This window comes from Pipistrellus hanaki, assembly GCF_964339955.1.
Source record: "Pipistrellus hanaki genome assembly, chromosome: 15".
In the NCBI taxonomy this organism is placed as follows: Eukaryota; Metazoa; Chordata; class Mammalia; order Chiroptera; family Vespertilionidae; genus Pipistrellus; species Pipistrellus hanaki.
In genome coordinates this window covers 46,433,940-46,449,757 of record NC_140517.1, presented here as the reverse complement: position 1 = coordinate 46,449,757, position 15,818 = coordinate 46,433,940, and the positions used below count along the sequence as shown (strand labels likewise).

The 15,818-nt window shown below is 62.3% G+C and overlaps 2 protein-coding genes across 6 annotated transcripts in view; one reads left to right on the top strand and one right to left on the bottom strand.

The window, feature by feature from the left end:
• Positions 1–61: 61 nt before the first annotated feature.
• On the top strand, positions 62–5,098 carry FUZ (fuzzy planar cell polarity protein). 4 transcript variants are annotated; one of them, XM_084906115.1, is made up of 12 exons: positions 62–109; positions 323–356; positions 565–686; positions 922–1,006; positions 1,237–1,305; positions 1,450–1,554; positions 2,696–2,893; positions 3,046–3,141; positions 3,399–3,505; positions 3,590–3,654; positions 3,737–3,811; positions 4,852–5,098. In XM_084906115.1, exons 3-12 carry the CDS (start codon positions 604–606, stop codon positions 5,076–5,078), a joined length of 1,110 nt encoding a protein of 369 aa, XP_084762241.1. In that variant the 5' UTR covers positions 62–109; positions 323–356; positions 565–603; the 3' UTR covers positions 5,079–5,098. The 4 variants fall into 4 exon arrangements, with proteins under 4 accessions (XP_084762241.1, XP_084762240.1, XP_084762243.1 ...); XM_084906116.1 differs by having other exon boundaries at positions 79–97; XM_084906114.1 differs by having other exon boundaries at positions 71–356.
• The window catches only part of AP2A1 (adaptor related protein complex 2 subunit alpha 1), a 29,412-nt gene continuing 18,692 nt past the window's right edge, over positions 5,099–15,818 (bottom strand). Inside the window, exons 8-24 of one of the 2 annotated variants that reach the window (XM_084905815.1) lie at positions 12,305–12,455; positions 11,564–11,732; positions 11,284–11,421; positions 10,672–10,854; positions 10,194–10,291; positions 9,708–9,939; positions 9,461–9,628; positions 9,219–9,382; positions 8,876–8,941; positions 8,469–8,525; positions 8,280–8,362; positions 8,092–8,180; positions 6,989–7,113; positions 6,645–6,761; positions 6,484–6,553; positions 6,172–6,306; positions 5,099–5,510 (exon numbers count right to left, since the gene is read on the bottom strand). In XM_084905815.1, coding sequence (XP_084761941.1) covers positions 5,433–5,510; positions 6,172–6,306; positions 6,484–6,553; positions 6,645–6,761; positions 6,989–7,113; positions 8,092–8,180; positions 8,280–8,362; positions 8,469–8,525; positions 8,876–8,941; positions 9,219–9,382; positions 9,461–9,628; positions 9,708–9,939; positions 10,194–10,291; positions 10,672–10,854; positions 11,284–11,421; positions 11,564–11,732; positions 12,305–12,455 — 2,123 coding nt within the window. In that variant the 3' untranslated portion in view covers positions 5,099–5,432. The remainder of the gene's footprint in view (positions 5,511–6,171; positions 6,307–6,483; positions 6,554–6,644; positions 6,762–6,988; positions 7,114–8,091; positions 8,181–8,279; positions 8,363–8,468; positions 8,526–8,875; positions 8,942–9,218; positions 9,383–9,460; positions 9,629–9,707; positions 9,940–10,193; positions 10,292–10,671; positions 10,855–11,283; positions 11,422–11,563; positions 11,733–12,304; positions 12,456–15,818) is intronic. The other variant, XM_084905816.1, reaches the window with a different exon arrangement.

The window sequence follows — 15,818 nt, the reverse complement described above, 5'->3', positions numbered from 1 at the left end:
GTACACTCAACAATCCGCCATCTTTGTTCAGGGCATGGTGACTTCCGGTCGGGGAGGAAGCAACCCTAACCTGGCTTCCGGGAGATGCTGGAATAGGGTTAGAGCAGAGGTTTGCGTGGGGTTCTTCCAATCAGCTCCCCATCTCGCCCTCTGGCGGTTTCGGATGGCAGCCAGATTTAGTTTGACTACGGTCATTCTCCAAGACTGGCGCTGACCCTTTTCACCGAGGGATTTGGGGGTTCCAAATGGGGGAGGAGGGGACGGAGGGCACCGTCCATCTGCTGTGCCTCGCGGCCTCCAGCGGAGTCCCTCTGTTCTGCAGGAGCAGCCGCGGCGGTGCTCCCGCCCGCCAGCAGGTGGGGCTCTGGACGTCTGGATCTCCGAAATGGAAGGGGGTTAGGAGCTTGGGCTCAGGTCTTCAGGGGAGCAGGGGCTGGGGAGTTTAGAGGTCTGAGGGGTGCAATAGACCAAAGACTCAGTTTCCCTGACCAGGAGGTGCCAGGGGACCTAGAAAGGGGAGGGGATTGGGGAGGCCCCTGTCTAATGTCCTCAACCTTTCCGCAGCTCCTGTTCTCTGTCATCGGCTCCCTCAATGGAGTACACATGTTTGGGCAGAATCTCGAGGTGCAGCTGAGCTCTGCGAGGACCGAGGACACCACCGTGGTGTGGAAAAGCTTCCATGACAGGTCTCCAAGTGGTAGCGTGCAGCGGGGACTGGGCCCTGTGGAAGATGACCTCAAAGGCCTTCCAGCCCTCCAAGGCCAGCTGTTACCCTCTCTGATCTCTGAGTTTCTCTGGATGAGAAGCGGGTTATGCTGGAGGAGGATGTAGCTAGCAGCCGGGATCAAGGGCAAACTCCTATCCTCACCGTCCTGGTCCCTGGCCTGGACTCATTCTTCCTCTCACCTTCCTTTCTCACAGCATCACCCTCATCGTTCTGTCATCTGAGGAGGGCACCTCGGAGCTGAGACTAGAGAGACTGCTCCAGATGGTGTTTGGGGCCATGGTGAGACCCCCCAGGCCTCTTTTGCAAACCAAGGAATGTGAACTCTCAGCATCCTTCTCCCTCAGACTCAGCAGTCCAGCCCCCAGCGCCTTTCTCCCCCGCAAACCTAGGAATCCTGGCTCCCAGTCCCTCCTCCCGCTGACTCAGGAGTCCAGATCCCCAGCCTGAGTCCCAGCCCCTGCTTTCTTCTAAGATGCCCAGGGCCCTATTCTCTCATATGGTTCTTCTAGGTTCTTCTTGTGGGACTGGAAGAACTGACCAACATCAGCAATGTAGAAAGACTGAAGAAGGAGTTGAGGGTGAGGCTACGGATATGTGGGGACTACAGTGCCCAGCAGCCCCTGGGGCAGCCTGCCCCATGGATTCCTGGGACGGCTCCGTTTTCTGACCCTGGAGCTAGGCCCACCCACAAGGGCCACATGCCTCCCTTCTCCCTCTGCCAGGCCTGTTACCGCCTCATTGACAGCTTCCTGGGGGACTCGGAGCTCATTGGGGACCTGACCCAGTGTGTGGACTGTGTGGTTCCTCCAGAGGGAGCCCTCTTCCAGGTATGGGGGGAGCCTTGGGAACTCAAACCTGTCTTTATGGGCCCCGTCTCAGTCCTCATCCTCTTACCCCTGGACCATTGCCTCCACCTCTTCCCATCCCTCAGGACTTCCAGTTCAACCCCCACTTGGCCCCAGAAGGACCTTTTTACACCCAGAGCTGACCCAGCCCTCCCCTTAGCACAGCCCTCTCATGGCTTCCATCCCCCGCCCCCTCCCCAGGACAAAGCCCCAGCCCCTTGCCCAGTTGCCTGAGGGGTCCCACACATCCTAACCATTTCTCAGCTTCCCTGCCCTAGCATAGGCTGTTCCTTCTGTCTGGGGAGTCTCTACCCTTTTTTAAAAAAATATATTTTATTGATTTTTTACAGAGAGGAAGAGAGAGTGATAGTTAAAAACATCGATGAGAGAGAATCATCGATCAGCTGCCTCTTGCACACCCCCTACTGGGGATGTGCCCACAACCAAGGCACATGCCCTTGACCGGAATCGAACCTGGGACCTTTCAGTCCGCAGGCCAACGCTCTATCCACTGAGCCAACTAGGTATCGGCTCTCTATTTACCCTTTTTTTTTTTAATATATTTTATTGACTTTTTACAGAGAGGAAGAGAGAGGGATAGAAAGTTAGAAATATCGATGAGAGAGAATTATCGATCAGCTGCCTTTTGCACTCCCCCCCCCCCACTGGTGATGTGCCCACGACCAAGGCACATGCCCTTGACCGGAATCGAACCCGGGACCCTTCAGTCCGCAGGCCGACGCTCTATCCACTGAGCTAACCCGGTTTCGGCTCTCTAGTTACCCTTTTAAAAATGCTGCCCTTGTGGATTCACCAGGGGTGGCCACCCCCAGGAGCCTGAAGGTGGTTGGTTGTACCTGGCACACAGTAGGTCTCAGTAAACCACAGCTGCTGTAATTGTTGGCGCCAGCAGCTCATGCTGGCGGGCAGCAGGTGCCTTACCTGTTTCACTTCCCGCTGGGACTTGGGGATTGTGACTGTGTATGGTGGTGAAGGAGCCCAGGCCCAGGGCGGGTGAGACACTTGGGCATGGCCACAAGGCCACCTGGGAATGGTCCGGCTGTCTGTTCGCACTCCTGCCCCCCCGGGACGCCCCTGTGCCCGTTTCTGTCTCCTTACCCAGGAAGCCCTCTCCGGGATCGCGGAGGCTGCGGGCACGGCCTTCGCCAGCCTCCTGGTGTCGGGCCGGGTGGTGACAGCCACGGAGAGCTGGTGGCGGCTGGGGACGCCGGAGGCCGTGCTCCTGCCCTGGCTGGTGGGGTCCCTGCCGCCGCAGGCCGCGCGGGACTACCCGGTGTACCTGCCGCACGGGAGTCCCACGGTGAGCGGGTGGGTGAGCGGGTGGGCCCGGCGGAGGGGAGGCGGGGGCCGGGGGCACCAGGGCACGAAGGGGTGAGGCCTAGAAGCGGAGTCTCAGGAGGCAGGGCTGGCACGCAGCTCTGGCCCGAGGCTCACCTCGCGCCCCGGGTTCAGGTCCCGCACCGCCTCCTGACCCTGACGCTGCTGCCGGGCCTGGAGCTGTGTCTGCTCTGCGGGCCGCGCCCTCCCCTCAGCCAGCTGGATCCACAGGTGAATTCGGCCCACGTCCTGCTTCCTCCTATTATAGCCCCCACCCGAGTTTCCCGCCCACGTGCTCTCTGCTCCGTGCTCCTCCCGCACAGGCCCCGCCCTTTCGGGCTGTGCTCCCTCCGCCCTCGCCCCGGCGTGGCTCCCCTTCGGCTCCTTTGCCGGGTGTCCATCCTCAGTCCCCCTTGTGGGCTCCTGCCCTCCTCGGTGGCCACGCCACGTCCCCCTGACACCTCCCTGACCCCCCCGTGGCCTGGCAGCTCCTGGACCGCTGGTGGCAGCCCATGCTGGACCCCCTGCGGGCCTGCCTGCCGCTGGGACCCCGCGCCCTGCCCGCTGACTGCCCCCTGCACGCCGACATCCTCGGGTAGGGCTCGGATGGAGGGCGGGGGGGGGGGGGGTTGGGGTCCGCATTCCTTCCTCCCGGGTCACCGCACGCCCTGCCCCGCAGGCTGCTGCTCCTCCACCTGGAGCTGAAGCGCTGCCTCTTCACCGTGGAGCCTTCAGCCGATAAAGGTGACTGAGGGGGCGGGGGGAGGCGGCCGGAGGGCCCCGGGCCCCGCAGGGTCTGTCACCGGTTCGGTTCTTCTCCTTTCAGATCCTCCCCCTGCGCAGCGGCGGTGCCTCCTCCGTTCCTTCTACGCCCTCGTCACCGCCACGCACTTCCCACCAGGTCAGCGGCGGGCACAGCGCCCCCTGTGCGCAGCCTGGGACACTGAGGCCCAGGCCACTCAGGAGGGAGGGGGGGTGGGGGTGGGGGCGGGGGAAACTGGCAGGACTCAGCCGGATGGAAAGGAGGGGCAGGGAGGTCCCAGCCTGGGGTGACAGACTCTCCTGGGTCATCTCAATAGTTAATCTGCTGCCAGATGCTGTATATGCAATGACTCACTTCGTCCTCAGAGCGAGGGCTACCTCCTGCGGTGTAATCACTCCCGTATCGCAGATGCGGAGACTGAGGCTCAGCTAACAAGCAGCAGGGCCAGCTCACTCCGCTCTCCCGCTTTAAGCCCAGGCTTTTCGATGGTCGGGGGAGGGGTGCCGCGGAGCCCGGGGGAGTTAGGAGAAGCCCTAGATCTCAAGGGGCGCTGGAGAGACGGAGGACGGACCCAGGGTGACCTGCCCCGGCAGTGAGGAGCCTGATATTTAGCAAAACGGTGAGGAGCAGCACCTGGAGGTCAGGACTGCCCTCTCCAAGCTAGTGACTCCACCTGCCCCACCAGCTTCCCACAGTGGGGTGGCCCCTGGGGTACCGCCCCACTGGAGCTGAATGCCTGACGGTATCACCTGGGTGTTTGCCATGTGTGTGTTTGTTGTTGTTTTTTTAATATATTTATTATTGATTCCAGAGAGGAAGGGAGAGGGAAAGAGATAGAAACATCATTGATGAGAGAGGTTCACCGATTGGCTGCCTCCTGCATGCCCCCCACTGGGGATCGAGTCTGCAACCGGGGCATATGCCCTTGACCAGAATCAAACCCGGGACCCTTCAGTCCAAAGGCCGACACTCTATCCACTGAGCCACACCAGCTCGGGCTCCATTTGTGTTTCTGAGTGGCCTGCTGGGGCTGCAGTGTCCCAGGAGAGCAGGGACCGAGGCTGGGTGAGAGCCTGTCCGGAGTCACCCTCAGGCCCAGGCTGGGTTTGGCTCCCGCAGGTGGCATCGGAGCGGCCCACACCGCACCGGTCACTCAGCCCTTCCCCTCCTCCCTCCAGAGCCCGGGCAGCAGGAGGAGAAGGCGGAGGGCACGGCCCAGCGGGCTCACGTGCCGAGAGCCTGCTACCTGGTGTCGGGGACCGAGGAGCCGGGCACGGGATGGCGTCTGGTGGCCCTGCAGGCGGGGCCGCGGCGGCTGCTGCTGCTGCTGGCCGCGCAGAGCCCCTGCCACGGGCTGCGGGGCCTGGCCGCCCGCACTCTGCAGGCCCTCACCCCACTCCTCTGACCGCAGACCGGACGCGGCGGTTAGCGTCTCTGTTTATTGGGTCACAATAATACACAGCCCCTGGCGGGCGGGGGCGGGGGGCCACAACAGGGTGGGGGGGGGGAGGCGCCCGCTTCCCCGGCCCCTCCCCCTCTGTGCTTGGGGGGGATGGGAGGGAGGGGGCTCCCCCTGCCCCCCAGAATGTAAACAGCAGCAGATGAACAAAAATAAAAATACAAAAGGCCGGAGGAGAGTCCCGGGCACCCCCTACCCTGGGGTCCTCCTGTCACCCGCGGAGGGCCCTCTGCTCCGATCCACAGCTCCCTCGTCGGGGGCTTCCTGGCGCGGCCGCACTTCCGGGGGCGGGTCCGGGGCTCAGAACTGCTGGGCCAGCAGCTCGCACAGGTGGCGGGAGACGGGCTCCTTGCTGGTGCGCAGGGTCAGCCGGTACATCTGGGGGAGGAGGGGGAGGGGCTCAGGGAGGAGGCGGAGGGATACAGGCCAGGGGAGAAGATGGGGAGCCCGGGGGGGGGGGGGGGGGGGAGGGGATGGGGAGCCGGGGGGGGGGGAGGGTCCAGGGGAGGAGGCGGAGGGGTAGGGCAGGCCAGGGGAGAGGATGGGGAGCCCGGGGGGGAGGGTCCAGGGGAGGAGGCGGAGGGGTAGGACAGGCCAGGGGAGAGGATGGAGAGCCCAGGGGGGGAGGGTCCAGCGGAGAGAAGATTAGAAGAGAGAAAAATGAGAAAGGGGTCTAGAAGGTGATAGAAGGGACAGGAAGTAGGAATAAAAATGATGGGAACGGGCAAAGAATGAAAAATAAAAGAGGCCAAGAACAGTGGAAAGGCCCTAGCCGGTGTGGCTCAGTGGATAGAGCAGCAGCCTGTGGAATGAAGGGTCCCAGGTTCGATTCTGGCCAAGAGCACATGCCTGGGTTCTGGGCTCGATTTCCAGACGGGGGCGTGCAGGAGGCAGCCGGTCAGATTCTCTCTCATCATTGATGTTTCTCTCTCTCCCTCTCCCTTTCTCTCTGAAATCAATAAAAAATAAAGCAGGAACAGTGGAAAGGATATGTAGACAAAAAGCCAGTGGAAGCTGAGCCAGAGGAGGGGGGCCTCACCTGAGCCTGGGCGTTGGGCTCCAGCCGGAGCAGGCAGCCCACCTGCAGGGCTTTCGTCTGGATGATCCCGGCCCCCACGAAGTTCTCGGGGTTGGGGTCCACGTTGTCCAGGAGAGCGGAGCCAAACCCCAGAAGCTGGGAGGAAGGGTGGTGGCCGTCAGGGTGGCCTACGGGTCCCCAAAACTACCGGAGGGGGAACTGGCCGCATTTCCCAGATGGGGAAACTGAGGCTCGGGAAGGTGACCAGAGTTCGGGAGAGGCCGGGCTGGGATGTCAGCCCGGGGCTTCCTCCCGAGTCCCCCTGGCCCTCACCTTGGCCTTCGTGACTTCCGCGTCCATGGGGTGGGTGGCTTTGAAGATTTTCTGCGCCTCCTGCTGCGGGCTGGGCGGAGAGGGTCCAGTCAGGGACCGGCCGCCCGCCCGCCCGCCCGCCGCCCTCCCGCCCCGAGTGAGGCTGGCCCGGCGCTACTCACAGGCTCAGCTGCTTCCAGCGCTGGAAGAAGTCCTGCGCCGCCATCTCTGTTGGCTGGAAGAACTTGTTGATGGTCACGGGGAGCTTCAGGGTGAGGGACTGAGGGGCTCCCCCGTACCTAGTGTTAGAAAGGGCGGTCAGACCACGCCCCTTGCTCACCAGGCCCCGCCCAACAGGCCCCGCCCTCACCCCAGCAGCCCCCCACCAGGCCCCGCCGCTCACCCAACAGCCCCCGCCCACCAGCCCCCGCCCTCACCAGCAGGCCCCGCCCTCACCCCAGCAGGCCCCCACCAGACCACGCCCCGCACCCAGCAGGCCCCGCCCACCGGCAACACCTGGACTCACCGGAAGCGCACGGACAGGAGCGGGGGCGTCAGGAAGTCCCTCAGACACTCGATGTTGAGCACCTGCTGCACCTGCGCCCCGCCGTCCACCTGCGCGGCCACGCGCTTGGTCTGCACGGCCAGCTGTGCCCAGCGGTCAAGGAAGCCAGAGACTGAGGCGGCTCCTGGGCCCTGCCGCCCGGATGCCCCCATGCTACATCGCCTTTCACATGGGGCTCAGCGGCCTCCCCACCACTCCCCGCCCCGCAGGCAAGAGCCTCTCTGGGCTGCAATCCCAGCTCTGCCACCTCAGCGACTGTGGGCCCCTCGTGGCCTCTCTCGGCCGCATCTGCGAACTGGACGTGTCCTCGGCGCTCAGTGACAGGACCCAGCACAAGCACTTGTCTGTGTGGCTGGCACACGGGACCTGCAGTCATTGCTCTCACCTCCCTTCATGCCAGCGGCCCAGGGCATGGGCTGGGCCTTCTGCATCTCACCCCCTCCCCCCACCCATGCCCAGCAGAGCTGAGTGTTCAAGAGGCCTCTGGAAGTGGTGATGGGTGAAGCGAAGAACTAAAAATAAGATCCTCAGAGTTTGGGTCTGACCCTATCGTTTCACAGGGCTGGGAATGGAGCAGAGGGGAGAAGGGACTGGCTGCTCAAGCACTTCCTTTCATCCTTCCAGAGTTTTCCAACCACGTGGATGCACAAAACTACCCCATGAGGAGGAAGCGAAGGGTCCACACAGGCAGAGCGACAGGCCCCGGCTCACAGGAGGCCCTGGTCGGCACCGGGACCCCGGGCTGGCCCTCGAGCTCGGGAGGCCCTAGAACCCCGGGAGCGGAGGGACAGCGGACAGAGTCAGGAAAGGTCTGGAAGGGGCCAAGCAGGGACAAGGGGCCTGGGCAGCAGGGGCTCCAGAAGCACCACCTCCTCACACCTGTCACTTCGCTGTCCCCTCCTGTGGGGGAAGGGACCACCCTCCTACAGATGACACTGCATCTCACAGTTAACAAGGCTCTCAAGCAAGAGGCTGAAGACGGGTCTCGACCCGGGTCCCTCTCGTCCCAGGAGGCAGACCCGGCGGGTGGCCTGGGCCGGGGCTGGGCCAGGGCAGAGGATATGGGTCTGGAGGTCCCCGGGGTGGACGACGGTGGGCGTGAAGCTCTGGAACTGGACGGAGGTCTTGTTGCCGTAGAAGAGATACATGCGGCCTGCAGGGTGGGGCGAGGCGGCCTCCGTCAGTCCCCACGCCACACCCGAGCCAGGTCTCCCCGCATCCCCACCCTCACAGCCCCCCAACACCCACATACCCAAGTTCTGCCGGAACTCCGACTTGACTCCAATCTGCAGCAGCTGGTTCTCAAACAGGACCCCGTTGTTCTTACACACGAACCTGGGGGGGGCGGAGAGGGGCAGCTCAGGATGAGAGGGCGCTTGTCTGGGCTCTGCTTCGTGCTCCCCGCCCGTCCTCACGTCCCTCCCGACCTCCCCAGACTCACTTATTCATCAGTTCGTCAGCCTCTGGGATGGGCGACCCGATGTCCTCGGACCCGGGGCTGCAGGGAGAGGAGAAGATGGGAGGGGTTGGGAGAGGGAGGTGCTGATAGAGGGAAAGGCCTAGAACTAGCTCAGGAAGGAGACAACGGCCCTGAAGGGGCAGAACCCACGATCCACACACCCAGAGTCCCCAGAGAGCCACACAGAGCCCCACACCAGCCTGGTGCTGCCTCCCGGGAAGAGGCCCTGCGTGTGCTGCTCCCCACCCCACGCCAGAGGGCCCTGTTTGCACTCCCTCCCAAGACCTCGACTCCACAGTTAGTGCAACAGGAAGCCCTGACGAGAGCTCCCGGCCCCTGACCCTCCCTAGGGCCACGTCTGCCCACCGCCCCCTGAGGCCACCCCTTACTCGGCAGCTGGAGCCGGGTCAGCCAGCAAAGCCATGGGGCTCTCAGGAGCAGGCGGCTCCAGCTCGCTGGGCCATCCAATCCCAGAGCAGACAGAGAAGACAGGCGTGGCAGGCAGCCAATCCCAGACAGGCAGCAAAGGGCCAGAGAGAGAGAGGAGGAGGAGGGAAGGAGAGAAGGAAGAGCAGGCTGAGACACGGTGATGGGACAGGACGACAGAGGGTGGCCAGAGGGACGAAGTAGCCGAGAGGCGGCAGGCAGGTGGACAGAGGCACAGGGGCAGGGAGGGAGGGAGGAGGTGGGGGAGGAGACAGAGACGGGGCCCGGGGCCCAGGCAGATGGTACCTGAGGAAGGCCTCCTCGGGGGTGGGCCCCAGGCCGGGCTGGGCGGCGGGGCCGTCGGAGGAGACGTCCACCAGGAGGTTGCCTGCGCCCGCGGGGGCCGGGGCTGCCGCTGGAGGAGGGGCTGCCCGCAGCCCCAGGAGGTCGGCGGAGGGGGAGGGTGTGGACTGCAGGAGGCACAGAGGTAGGTGAGGAGAGGCGATGGCCCCGGGGCCCCTCCCCGCGGCCGGTCCCGGGGGGCTCACCACCGTGCTGGGCGTGGGCTCCACGCCCCCGTTGATGTCGTTGCTGCTCGCGTCCCTCCGGCCATCGTCCAGGGCGCTGGCGGCCCCCGGCCCCTTCTTGCGCTTCAGCTTGGCCAGGATGGACGACTCGCGCTCGGGGAAGGGCGGCATCTCCTCCAGCACCGTGGCCTGCGGCGGCGGAGGGGGCGGGTCAGGAGGGGCGGGGGGGCCCGGGGGGCAGAGGGCGGGCGGGGGGCCGGGCCCTGACCAGGACGTCCGTGCTGGCCACCGAGCTGAGGGTGAGGTACTCGACCGCGCGCTGCTGCAGCTCCACGTCGGCGTTGCGCAGCTGCGAGCCGGCCCGCAGCACGCCCTGGATGGTGGCCTTGGTCTCGGGGAAGAGGTTGATGAACTTGATGTAGGTGGACAGCAGCAGGGCCCGCGTCGCCACGCTGCACAGGTGGAACTTGGAGTGCAGCAGCGAGAACTGGACCGGGGGGCTGTGTGGGGGGCGGGGGTCAGCGGTGCCAGCTCCCTGCTGCTCCCACAAACCCCCAGGGCGGTGCTGCCTCCCGGGCAGGGACCCTTCCCAGGGGGCCCCGGGGCAGTGGCCTGGAGGCTCCTGGGAGCTGGGTTCTCCCTCATCCTCCAGGGTTCTGGGTGGGGGGCTGACAAGATTCCCAGCATCAGGAGCCTAGAGACTCCGGGGTCCCCCCGCCCAGGACCCCTCAGAGTGCGTATGATCACCCCTCACCTGGAGCGGGGGTCCCCCGCAATCAGGTTTCCGAACTCCCCGAGGATGTAGCCGCCGACCTTCACCATGTTCTCGTGGCAGGCGGGGGCCTGGAGCGCCTGCGGGAGGGGGAGCACTCAGGGGTGCGGGCGGGGCTGACCGTGGGACTCCATGAGTGTGTGTGTGTGTGTGTGTGTGATTACAGAGGGAAACTGAGGCCGGAGTAGTGAAGTGACTGGCCTGAGCTCACAGGTAGTAAACGGGACAGAAAGGGACCCTTTTCCGGTGCAGAGGGAGTGGGCGATGCTGAGGCCTGGGGATCGGCGACGGCACACGCTGACCTTCCACTGGCCAGCGAAGGCCAGGCCCGGCCCCTGGGAGAGGCAGGGAGGCCAGAGAGCAGCTCTGAGGAGGGGGCAGCAGGACGATGGGCCGGGTGGCGGGCCCGGAGTCCCAGCTGTCCTTTCTCGGCCCTGACGCCCCTGGATGGGGTGCTGACCTCAAAAACGGTCTTGGCAGCGTAGCCCTGGACGTCGTCGCGGTTGGTGACGATCTGCAGCACGCGGTACCACACCTCCTCGCTCACGTAGTCGCCGGCGATGCGGATGAGGTTGAGGATGGTGTCCACGTACCAGCTGTAGTCCACGGCGTACTTCTCAGCCAGGATGGCCACCTTCAGGACCTGCCGCCGTGCGAGGACGGGCACGTGTGTGCACACGAACGGATGCCCATGGGGCACAGTGTGTGGACTCAACCGGACCTGGGCTCGCAGCTGTCCCCATCTGGAGACCCAGGGGTCCAGGCCCCCCGCCCCTCCTCCCTCAGACCCAGGGGTCCGGGCCCCCAGCCCCTCCTCCCTCAGACCCAGGGGTCCGGGCCCCCAGCCCTCCTCCCTCAGACCCAGGGGTCCGGGCCCCCAGCCCCTCCTCCCTCACACCCAGGGGTCCAGCCCCTCCTCCCTCAGACCCAGGGGTTCAGGCCCCCAGCCCTCCTCCCTCAGACCCAGGGGTCCGGGCCCCCAGCCCCTCCTCCCTCACACCCAGGGGTCCGGGCCCCCCGCCCCTCCTCCCTCAGACCCAGGGGCCCAGGCCCCCGGCCCCCTAGGACTCACGATCTCTTCGCGGATGGCGTAGTCGGCAGTCTCCAGGTACCGCAGCATCTCCGACACGATCTGCTTGGCGTTGCTCCGGTCGCACATGGCGTAGAGGAGGTCGGCCGCCCGCTGCCGCACGCTCACGTCCCGCTCCGTCTGAAGGGAGAGCAGGCGCTGTGCTCCGGGCTCCGGGCGGCGCGGGGCTGGCCACCGGGGGCCTGCCAGCCCGGGCCTCTCTGAGGAGGCGAGGGCGGGGGCGAGGAGAGCCAGCCCAGCGCAGGCTCCGGGGCACACACACCTTGAGGGCGTTGATGACGGTGTCGATGTGCGTCTTGACCGCCTCGTGGGAGAACTCGGAGCTGGCCAGCGTGCACATGCTCTCCAGGGCCAGGTAGCGCAGGTTGGTCTCGCGGTGCTGCAGGAACTGGCCCAGCTGGTTGCAGGCCCGCACCAGGAGGTTGGGCTCACTGCCAGCGAGAGAGAGAGAGAGAGAGAGAGAGAGAGAGAGAGAGAGAGAGAGAGAGAGAGGACATGAGGAGGTGGCCTCCGGCAAGGCTGGTCCATCTACGCCATCCTCGGGACCCAGGTCTTCCCTCCTGCCTTCGGCCCAGTCATGGCCGACCTGGTGACCCCGACATCGAGGCCACAGCCCAAATAGAGAGCCGGGAGCCGGAACCGGTTTGGCTCAGTGGTAGAGCGTCAGTCTGCGGACTGAAAGGTCCCAGGTTCGATTCCGGTCAGGGGCATATACGTTGGTTGCAGGCACATCCCTGGTAGGAGGTGTGCAAGAGGCAGCTGGTCGATGTTTCTCTCTCATTGACGTTTCTAGCTCTCTATCTCTCTCCCTTCCTCTCTGTAAAAAAATCAATAAAATATATTAAAAAAAAAAAAAAAAAAAGACAAATAGAGAGCCAGGAATTCTGGCTCCCGGGAGGGAGCCGCACCAAGCTAGCAGGGTGGGTGCCATTTGTCCTCCCTGAGGTCACAATTCCCAGGCCCCGCCCCCAGGCCCGGGATCCAGGCCCGCCCCGGCGGGCACCTGTCGTAGTGGATGATGAGGCTGATGGTCTCGAAGAGGATGGCGTTCTTGGCGTTGGAGTGCTGGACCTTCTTGGACTTGGGCGGCTCCTGGGCCTTGTTAAGCACAGTCTCCAGACACTCGACCAGCCTGCCCTTCACGGCCGCATCCTCTGGGGAATGGAGGGCACGTCCTGCTGAGCGCTGGGCCGGCCGCTGAGCTGCCGGGCAGGGCCATGCCAGGCTCCCTTCCCGGGAGGGGGCAGGCCCTGCGGCAGTGGCCGGCCCAGGTGACCGGAGGAGGAGGGAGAGACGCCGACAGAGGACCCCACGCCGGGGCTCTCGTCCCGCTGCGCTCTGCACGGGACTCTGGGAGCCTCAGTTTCCCCTTCTGCAGCACCGATGCTGTTCAGGCTCCTCACAGACCAAGTTCCATGTACCTTCCCCGGAGACACCCTGACCCCCAGCTCTCCCACGGAGACAGGCAGACAGACGCCAACCACAGCTCACACGACCCCACGGCTGCTCTCCCTGCGAGTGAGGCAGCGCCGTGGACAGAACAGCTGCCACGTGTCCCAGCAGAAATGCGGCCCGGAGTCTGCCAGGCAGTGAGCGAGCCCTGGCCGGGGTGGCTCCAGGCATTCCAGAGCCGGCAGTCAGTGGGCCCTGGCCGGTGTTGCTCAGTGGTTAGAGAGTTGACCCTCGGACCAAGGGGTCTTGGGTTCGATTTCCAGTTAAGGGCATGTACCTGAGTTGCAGGCTCATCCCTGGCCCTGGTCAGGATGTATGTGGGAGGCAACCAGTTGATGTGTCTCTCTCACATCAATGTTTCTCTCTCTCTCTCTCTCTCTCTCTCTCTCTCTCTCTCTCTCTCAAGATCAATGGAAAAATATCCTCTAGAGAAGATTAAAAACAAGCAGGCACTGGGGCAGAGGGAGGTGGGATCTGGGGAGACTGTTCCAGACTAAGGAAATATTTGTGGTCCTAGATTGTACTGTATTTTGTTAAGCCATAAACATAATGCTATGGCCTTGACCAGTTTAGCTCAGTGGATAGAGCGTCGGCCTGCGGACTGAAAGGTCTCAGGTTCGATTCCGGTCAAGGGCATGTACCTTGGTTGCGGGCACATCCCCAGTAGGGGCGTGCAGGAGGCAGCTGATCGATGATTCTCTCTCATCCATGTTTCTAACTCTCTATCCCTCTCCCTTCCTCTCTGTGAAAAATCAATCAAATATATTTTTAAAGAAAATAATGCTATGGACGACTGGCCCAGCTTGGTGCTCGGACTGCAGACGACACTGTGAGGCCGTTTTGAATCTTCTGAGGTAAGATGAGGGCGCGGAGGTTCATGCTGCACTCCCGGGAGACGCGTGTGGAATATTCCAGGGTGGGGAGCGTTCTGGCGGGCCTCATCTTCAAGCGATGCTAACTGTCTGAGCGGGCGCGTGAGGGAGGGCAGACACAGCACAGAGGCACCTGGGCGCGGCCACCCTGCTCCGGGAGGGTATCTCTGTGTTTGAAACTTTTAGTAACGAGCGGCTGGTGAAAGCCAACGCCCGGGAATAAAGGGGGCAAGTCTCCCAGATGAAGGGAGATGGACGAGAAGTAAAATCCAATTCGGGACTAGTATCGTGATTAGATCCTCGTAGGAAGTCTGTCTGGGGAAATTAGGAAAAACTGCAGTGGGATTGCAGAACATCAGGGGATCTTTGTAGTTTGAAGTATGAATGTAGAATTGCTGTTGGGAATGAAAATCACCATAGTTTTGAGAAACACATGATAAAATATTTAAAGGCGAAACATCATGATGTCTGTAATTACCTTCAATATATATATATATATATATATATATATATATATATATATAAAAACATATGTTTTTATACCTATTTATATATTTTTAATTGATTTCAGAGAGGAAGGGAGAGGGGGAGAGAAACATCAGTGATGAGAGAGAATTATTGATCAGCTGCTCACCCCCATTGGGGACCAAGCCCGCAACCTGGGCACGTGCCCTGCCTGATCAGGAATGGAAGTGACCTCCAGGTTGAGACTCATCCACTGAGCCACACCGGCCAGGCTGTAATTACCTTTTAAATATGTCAGAAACACATAAGCAAATAAGAGCGTGCCTACAAGAAATGCGTGAAGTCTAGGTGATGGGTATTTGAATGCTGAAAATTGTTTTTGTTGATGTTAATCCTCGCCTGGATTATTTTTTCCATTGATTTTTATAGAGTGTGAAAGGGAGGAGGAGAGAGGCAGAGAGAAGGAGAAACAGAGACACATTAATAGGCTGCCTGGGATCTACCTGCAACCCAGGTATGTGCCCTTGACGAGGAATGGAACCCACAACCCATCGATACACAGGACGCTCACCACTCACTGAGCAACACTGGCCAGGGCTGGAAATTTTTTCATAATACATGTTAAAATAATTGTTTGGGCCATGGCTGCCATTTCTACAGTGTGAGAAAGAGTAGGGAGGTGCCCACCCTGGCACATGCCAGAGTTATAAGGTGGATCTCTGAGGTGGAAGGGGGCTTAGGTCCTCCAAACCCTCCTTTACAGCATGAGGAAGAGTCAAAGTGCAAGCGGCTTCCCCAGGGCCGGAGGGGCCTGCGGAGTGGCCTACAGCACACACTCACAGTGTGTGCACACATACACTTGGACATGCACATACACATAAATGCACGCACAGACATGTATGCACAGATATGTGCAGAATGCACACATACACAGGATGTATGCACACACAGACAAGCATACGAGGGACATGCACAGGCACACACATACACAGGTGCGTGCACACATGGACATGTATGTACAGAGACATACACAGGCGTGCATACACACACAGAGATGCACATAGGCAAACACAGACATGCCTGCAATGCCTGCAGAGACATGTATGCACACAGACACGGACACCCTGCACACAGTGCTGGCTCTTAAGACTCAGTGCTGCACACCAGCCCCAGCTCCCGGCAGGTGCTCAGCATGGGGCTGAACGGAAGGAAACTGGTTCATCAGGCACCTGCTCTGTGCTGAGCGCCTCAGGCCGGGCCCTCAGGCTGCTCTGAGGCCGGACCGGGCGCCCATGGCAGGGGGAGGGGCTCAGAGCACAGATTCTGAAGTCCGGCTCTGCCTGTCTCTGCCAGGCCTGGAGAGGCCGCGTCTCCTCTCCAAGCCTGATTCCCTGTCTGCACGGTGCAGGGGCGGTCCCCCTCACAGCTCTGTGCGGGGCCGGGGAACACACACACACACACACACACACACACACACTCCTGTGCAGGGCCTGGCTCGCAGGAGGCGCTTCAGCCATGCCCGCTTTCATGACACTGGGGACATGAAACCCTAACAGAGCTACGGTCACTCAAACCGCACGGCCTGGGCAAGACCTGAGACAGGGACCTCCCCACCCAAGCCTCGGTTTTCTCATCCGTAACACGGGCCTGACAACAGCCCCTGTCACAGGCTGGAGTGCGAGTGCGGCTCAGGAGGCTTTGGCCCACAACGGGGATCAGCGCCGGTGA